Genomic DNA, 8,282 nt, shown 5'->3' with positions numbered 1-8,282 from the left:
TTTTTTTTTACAGGTATGAACAAGTTTCCAATGTGAACAGTATAGTGAATGCAATTGGAAAGAAGGTGTTCACAAACGAGCTTTACGCAAAGGTAATTCCTTTTATGAATGAAATGAATATCTTGATTAAAAGATTGACGAAGATAAATAAACTACGGATATTTAACTATTTATTAGAAATTTACAATATACAAATGATGCACGTGATGTACAGAGAAGCGCAAAATATCCAAAAATAAAGTACATTTCGATCGATAAAACTGATTTAAAGCTAACTTTCTAAAAGTTATGATCTTCTATATAGTTGTAATGTATATCAACAAAATCATTTCATTTTTGACAAAATTTGTTCATTCGCTATATTTTATAATAAAATCTGATATTGAATTTATTATTCTTAGTGTCTTAATATCAGTAAAAGTAGTAAAAAATTTATCGACAAAGTTTTAATTCATTACTTTTTCACAGTACGTCGAATTGGTCAACTTGTTGGAGGAAAAGGGATCATTGAAAAACGCGAGAGGTTACGTGGATAACGCGATACGAGAATTGAAATGGAACCAGAACAACGTTCCAAAGATATACCAATGGCTCGAGGAAAATTATCCATCTTACAATTACCGTTTACCAAAATTATTCTCTCCTTTGAGATACGACATTACCCTCTCTCCTTACTTCGAGGAAAGGAACTTCACATTCGATGGAAACGTTAAGATAGACATGAAACCTAAATCGAATTACGTATCTCGCATAGTAATACATTCTAACAAATTAGACATCGAGAACGTATCGGTATACGAAACGAATTCCGTTACGAAAGTGAAAAATGCGTTGCGTGTTAGCGGTCTTAGACAAAACACGGATACTCAGATGCTCACGATATTCTTGGACACTTATGTATCGTTCGATATCGTCACCCTTGAGATCGATTTTGTCGGTAAATTGAACGACAATATGGAAGGATTTTATAGAAGTTATTACACCGACTCTAAAGGAAACATTCGGTGAGTAGAAAAAGATTTTTTTTTTATTTTATGTTGCTATTATATATATAGACTACGAATGTTTAAAAATATAGAAAAATTTTTGTGCTATAATGATTTCATATCTAGAATAATTATGCATTAATTGAATAAAAATCTACAGAGTGCACATGTATTACTTCGTGCGATTTTCAATGGCGCGAAATTCAAATGTATGTATGTAAAAAGGGTTCCAGAGGAATATAGCTCCATATTAATATCTATTTAAGGATAAGAATCTACTTGATCTTCATTTTCTTCGTCGTGTTTATGAAAATTTTATTTTGCATAAATATCTGCAGTCTTTTTAACACTGTTTCCATTTTATCTTTCAAGATGGCTGGCTACCACTCATTTTGAACCGATTTATGCGAGGCAAGCGTTCCCCTGCTTCGATGAACCAGCTTTCAAAGCAAAATTCGCGATAAGGATCGAAAGATATAAGGAAGTGTATAATACGCTCAGCAATATGCCTCGATTGAAAACTCAAACAACGAAGTAAGTATATTTGAAAAGAATAAATAAATTTATTTCAACATGGGATAAAAATAATCATACGCTTTAAAGAGGCTTGTTTTCGTTTATCTGTTTTATTTCTACTTATTTATACATACTTATGCTGAATTATTATAATTGAGAATCTTGCAATTCTATTACAATCAACTTTGAATAAATCAAAAAAATTATTTATAAATTTAATCGTTTTGATTAAAAAATAGATATTTTCATAGATTTCCATTTTTATTCTTGAATTTTTCAAATGAATTGTTCCAACAATATGTAAAAAATACGAAAAATATATATCTGAATAAAAAAATAAAAAAAAAAATGTAAATCCAAATCTGCATTTATTGCACATATTGTAATGGATGTCCAAATTTTGTGATAACTCACTAAAATTATGTGAATTATTTTTTTTTAAATTAAATAATTAAAAACTATCAAAAATGAAACTGCACAATTCTCTTGCTCTTATGTTAATATAAATCTCTAATACAAATCCTATATTTTTTGTTCAATATATTTGCTATTATGTTAACGTGCATATAATAATAATAATTTTCCATTATTATTATTATTTTGTCGAATTATGTACAGTAAATCAGATCGTGTTGTGGATATATTCGATGAAACATCCCTGATGTCTACATACCTGGTAGCATTTGTCGTCAGTGACTTCAAATCTGTAAAAGAGATAAACGAAAACGAGAAGGTGAACGTTTGGGGCAGGCCGGATATAGTTTCGAAGGGCGACTTAGCTGAAATCGCGGCCACGACCATCCTCGAGAATCTCTGCATAGAAACAGGACAAGCGTACGATTTGCCGAAATTGGATTTAATCGGAATTCCAGATTTTTCAATGGGGGCGATGGAAAACTGGGGCCTTGTCACGTTTAGGTAAAATCGTGCCGATTTATTTAATTTAGAAATCCTAAAATCTCGACAAATGTTTTAAAGCTCTGGATAATATGATTTTAAACGCTGCAAATACATTTTGGAATCTATTTTTTATAAATAGATACTTGTGAAGGATTGATTAATTCGATAATAATTTTCATTGATATTGAGAATTTCATTCTCAAATTAGATTCTCACTAAAGAAGTTTACTTGATTACATGAAAATTTGAAATAATAATGTAATTTTATCTTAAATTAATATCTTTAGTTAATAATTTAAAAAGTGATCAAAAATTATGATATTCCTTCCTTATGTATTTATAGCTGTAAGTAAATAGATTCATAAGTAACAATTATTTTGACATCGAATATAAAATAAATATAAATAAAATATCTCACAGGGAATACGGATTGTTTTACGACAAGGATGTAACGTCGTCTAAGTATGAAGACTATATAATCACTATAATCGCCCATGAGCTTGCTCACATGATGTTTGGAAATCTCGTCACCTGTGATTGGTGGGATTACATATGGTTGAACGAAGGTTTCGCCGAATTCATGCAATGGCGACTTGCCAATTCGGTAAGTCCTTTATAATATATATATATAAAACATATTTCTGGCAACAATATTTCTTTCATCTCTATATTAGAAAATTTACAATTAGAAAAGTTACAATTTTTATATTTCTCGCTTTATTTTCATAATTATATATATATAAAAATATAAACCAATTCCTCCTTTTTTTTTATTAATAATCCAAATCATAGCTAAAGAATTACTATTTATAAGCAGAATTTGGACAAATTCATGAATACGAATGAATATACATCTTTTAATATCCATATTCATATAAATATTTCGAATCAAAATATTCGACACGTTATGACGAAGATATTTTTAACGCTTCTCAATAAAAATCATCACAGTTCCGATCTTTCTACGGTTACAACGATCTGTTCGTGGTTGATGAACTCCAAGTAGCTATGCAGAACGATGCTTCAGAATCGACCCATCCCATGATTAATCCGGTCAGCAAGCCTGCCGAAATCTCGAAGATTTTTGACAGTGTTACTTATGGAAAGTGTGAGTACTTACGAGTCTCTAATATCACATATTTTAATACATTTTTCCAATCATTTTTAATCCAATGATCGATCCACGCTAGGAACTAATAATAATAATTATCATATTGGAATTATTATTATTATTCTCTATACGACTTTAAATTTTAATTTCGAGAAATATAATTTACCATTGTACTTATAAATATGTAAATATTATTTTGCAGCATCCAGCGTAATACGAATGATACAGAAATCATTGAAACCAGAGACGTTTCAACGCGCTGTGAATTTGTATTTAGCCGAACGTCGATTCAACACTTCGACCCCTAACGATCTTTGGAGCGCTTTCGATAAAGCTATCGAGGAGACGAATGATCTAGATGATTGGCAGATCGATATGAAAACGTTGATGCACGGTTGGACGAATGAACGAGGATATCCCGTCGTTTATGCAACGTTGGAGGCCAACACGATAACGTTGACTCAGGTAGTTTTCTTCCTTTTTAATAATCAGCAATTATTTTTCAATAATATATGAACACTTTGATGAGCAAAATATTTTAACATTCTATAAACGCTCACAACAATATTGAGGGTTGAGAATCATTGTATACTATCAATATCATTTCGATATACTAATACAAGTTAAAATCAATGAATGAAACTGGAAAATATATAGAGACAATTTATATACCAATTCTTTATCAGTTGAATTCGATACTGTTATAATTTTTATCGATATATATCTTAACAAGAGGATACTTGATATGAAAATAATTAAACCAACCCCAAATAATTAAACAATTTTTTCAGAGAAGTTTCAACACGAACGAAATAATCGACGATTTCTACATACCCATCACGATGACCACCGCCTCCCAATCCGATTTCGAAACAACTTGGACCAACATTTGGTTGAACAACGGGCCGAGAACTCTTCACCACCCGAATCCGGACGAGTGGTTCGTCCTGAACGTTCAACAGAGCGGTTACTACAGGGTGAATTACGACGTTAATTCGTGGACGAAGTTGATCAACGCGTTGAACAAAAGCGATCACAGCACGATAGACGTGACGAATCGGGCTCAAATCATCGACGATCTGTTGAATTTGGCACGGGCTGGCCACGTCGATTACGAGATCGCTCTCAACGGAACCACGTATCTGTGGAACGAGAAGTACTACATACCGTGGAAGGCGTTTTTCAACGGGTTCAATTTCATGCTGCAACGTTACCAAGGGCAGAAAGGGGAGGATTTGATCAAACGATACGCTTTGATGTTGGCCAATGGCATGTACGAGAAAATAGGTTTCGTTGATGACGAGATGGAGAGTCATTCGAATCATTTGAGCCGAGATCTCATCCTTGCTTGGATGTGCAAACTGGATCATAAGAATTGTGTGAATACGTCCGTCGAGTTGTTCGCCAATTGGATGAAGAAAGGAAATTCGTAAGAGAAAGATATATTTTTATTGTGTAATTTAATTGTACGAATAATTGCTTTCTAATTTTTTCTTTCTCTCTCTCTCTCTCTCTCTCTTATACGTTCTTTCGATTTCTTATTTCGTCATGATTCTTTAAATTGCACTAAATTTTAATATATGATAATTATTACAATAATTATAGAATTATATTGTCAAAATTTTGCTATTCTTTCGATCTTTTATCGATTTTCGAATATCGAAATTATTCGATATTATATAATTTAGCATTGGTGAACTCGTCGATATATTTTGTTTTGAGAAATAAAAGAAAATATAAATTCATTCTTCGTGTGATATCCGATTATTCGGATTCGATTATTAAGATTAAAACGAACAAAAAATTTTCGAACGATAAATTTTAGGATTTCACCAAATGCGAGAGCAGCGGTTTATTGTACAGCTATAAGGGAAGGAAGTCAAGATACGTGGGAATTCCTATGGGAGGAGTATCGAAGCACAAACTTTGCTTCTGAGAAGAAAATTATACTCGATGCTCTTGGTTGCTCCAGTGACAAAGAGAGATTGAACTCGTGAGTCTAGCTGAAAATAAATTTTTTAAACGATCTTTCTATTTATTTAATTTTAATTTTAATTTTAATTTTTCTATTTATTCGCAGATATCTCAGAATTGCATTGGTTAATCAATCTTCTATCCGAAAACAGGATATTAATGCTGTGTTTGCTTCCATTTATAATTCAGGAAAATTCGGGGTAGACACGATGATAGATTTCCTAATAAATAATTATAAAATGTTATACGATTAGTAAGTGCACGCGTAATTAAACTGTAAAATTGTAAAAAATAAGGATGTAAGAAACAAGAATATATTACAATTTGTTCACTTTCAGCTACGATAATTGGGAAGGCGTCCAAGATTTAGTTTCTAAACTGGCGCCTAAGATTTCCACTCCAAATCAACTTGCAAAGGTATTATATTTATTTATTTATTACACTTTTATAATTACTTTAAATTTTTAATATTTTAAATTTTTGTCTCTTAAATTTACATTTTGTAAGATTAAAATTTCAATTGAAGTATTCAATCACATTCCTTTTATAGTTAAAAATATTCTTATTGTTTAAACAATCGATCAATTGAATAAGTATTTCACTTATCAATCGAAAGTTTAAAAAGATTCTCGAATTAAGTCGTGTAATTCGTATAGTTTCAGTTCGTTTATTCTATTAAACTATTGATCAAAGAAGAAATTTATTATATGAAACACGTTGGTGGAATCGAACGTGTTAAAAATTTTCAATATAATATTTATCTTTATTAAATCTTGTAGCTGAAAGAATTGAATACCAAAGAAAGTGACATCTCGATTATAATGAGCAGCATCGATTCCGCGATTGAAATCGCTGTGGAAAACATGAAATGGTACGAGAAGTATTCGGAACAGATTAACACATGGTTCAACCACACTATTCATAGGATGCAATCTGACAATGGGAATGCAGCTACCTCAATTGTCCCGAATAACTTAGCCATAACTTTTGTGACAGTATTCTCGTTATTCGGATACTTGTTAAATCAATAATGAGCAGGGATAGGGAGAATGTACAATTTTTTTGTGCACAAAATTTTCGAACGAATATTGTTATATATACTAATTTTGTAAATTATATTTTATGAATATTGAATGATTTGTAACGCTATGCTTGTTTTTAATAAGTGAAATAAAAGTTATGTATTTGGCTCGCGTCATTTTATAAGTATAATAACGATTTTCTTTTTTTTTTATTTTAATCTTTGGATTTTTTTTGCGAGAAATACAAAATGGACGATTATTTGTACTTGTTGGTTGGAATTTAATTGTAAGAATTTTAAAATTACGAAGGATGATTGAAGAATGAGTTTCGAATTATCGTACATGTTCCAAGCTTTGAAGAATTTTATTATCAAAAATTAAGGAAAATTTCAAAATTAAAGGAGAAATCTTTCTTTTTCATCGCATCATTTGGATAAATAAATCATATTGATATAAAATATTTATAAAAAATATTTGAAGGATATTGTTGTAAAGGGATATTAATTTACATCGTATCACAGATATAAAACACTCGCAAAGATATAAAAATCGATACAACTTTATTGAACCCGAGATACAATGTTATTATACAATTTTTATAGTCGCAATTTTTTTTTTAATGCGTAATACTCTCACAGCGATGGTTTTTTTTCTTTTTTTGTTCTACGAACAAATGGAATTGCGACGATTTCGCGTTCGATTTTCCAAGAAATCGGTGGAAAAACAATATACGGTGGAATTTCATAGAAACTGGAAGATCTCGAATCTCTTAAATATTTAGAACACGATATTGTGCGTGATAGAAGAAATAAACATCGAAATAGAAAATTTTTTAATAAATAATTTGTGCATGTCTTTCTTTTATTTTCTTTTTTTTTTATTTATTTATTTATTTATTTTCTTACTTCATTCCTCAGGAACTCAAAAACTTTTCGTCACTAATTATTTCCAACGAACGTTGTTCGCGGATTTCAAAAATTAGAAAATTCGAGAGACACGGGCTCAAAACACGTAAAAAAAATATCTCGCATCGCTGAAGAGAAATAGAAACCTCCCATAAATAACGATTCGAACTTTGAATAAATAACAACAAAAAAAAACACGGACATGGAAAACTAATTACATTTTTTCGTTAGATTTTCTTCTAAAAGTAAAAAAAAAAAAAAATTTATGAATTACAACTAAGATCTTTTTTAAATTTCAGAGTCAGATCATCGTTAGAGATCGAAGAAAGATTTATTTATAAAAAGGATTAAATGAAAATTGAAGATTCGATGAAAAAATTGTGGGAAAAATTGTTGTCAGTTTGGGATTTGATCCGAAAAAGATCCAGAAAAATTTACGTTACAAATTTCTAAATATTCGTATGTATAACACAATATAATGTTATAATATCGTAATATTAACACGATATTATAACGTTATACGATAATTATATCTTAATCACGTACAATCTATTTAAAGTTTATCGACGAGTTTTTAAAATTAATGGTCGTTTACACTAATTCTCCATCCGAACAATTTAGAGAAGTATGCATGTGGATTTAATGTGCACGAGTTGCACGAAATACTTGTACATTGGCCTGTAATTCGACCTATTCCATCTATAAATATCTTTAAACGTTCCGTTATTATTATTACGTTACATTAAATGCTCAACGCGTATTTACAAAAAACATGCAAAAGAGAGAGAGGGAGAAAAAAAAACACTTAATATTCTGCCTCGTAACACTTAATAATTTGTTTCGTTCTTTTTTTCTTTTTTTTTTTTCT

The 8,282-nt window shown here is 30.3% G+C and overlaps 1 protein-coding gene across 1 annotated transcript in view; it reads left to right on the top strand.

The window, feature by feature from the left end:
- The window catches only part of LOC102677530 (putative aminopeptidase-2), a 19,181-nt gene extending 12,485 nt beyond the window's left edge, over nucleotides 1–6,696 (top strand). Inside the window, exons 20-31 of the mRNA XM_006618613.2 lie at nucleotides 7–92; nucleotides 469–1,004; nucleotides 1,359–1,520; nucleotides 2,121–2,420; nucleotides 2,823–3,006; nucleotides 3,354–3,510; nucleotides 3,716–3,978; nucleotides 4,305–4,942; nucleotides 5,339–5,506; nucleotides 5,594–5,740; nucleotides 5,826–5,904; nucleotides 6,267–6,696. Of these exons, the coding sequence (XP_006618676.1) occupies nucleotides 7–92; nucleotides 469–1,004; nucleotides 1,359–1,520; nucleotides 2,121–2,420; nucleotides 2,823–3,006; nucleotides 3,354–3,510; nucleotides 3,716–3,978; nucleotides 4,305–4,942; nucleotides 5,339–5,506; nucleotides 5,594–5,740; nucleotides 5,826–5,904; nucleotides 6,267–6,518 (2,972 nt within the window). The 3' untranslated portion in view covers nucleotides 6,519–6,696. The remainder of the gene's footprint in view (nucleotides 1–6; nucleotides 93–468; nucleotides 1,005–1,358; nucleotides 1,521–2,120; nucleotides 2,421–2,822; nucleotides 3,007–3,353; nucleotides 3,511–3,715; nucleotides 3,979–4,304; nucleotides 4,943–5,338; nucleotides 5,507–5,593; nucleotides 5,741–5,825; nucleotides 5,905–6,266) is intronic.
- Nucleotides 6,697–8,282: the final 1,586 nt, after the last annotated feature.

The sequence above is a fragment of the Apis dorsata genome, unplaced genomic scaffold (genome assembly GCF_000469605.1).
Source record: "Apis dorsata unplaced genomic scaffold, Apis dorsata 1.3 scaffold_365, whole genome shotgun sequence".
NCBI lineage: Eukaryota > Metazoa > Arthropoda > Insecta > Hymenoptera > Apidae > Apis > Apis dorsata.
This window is presented reverse-complemented; position numbering and strand designations above follow the sequence as displayed.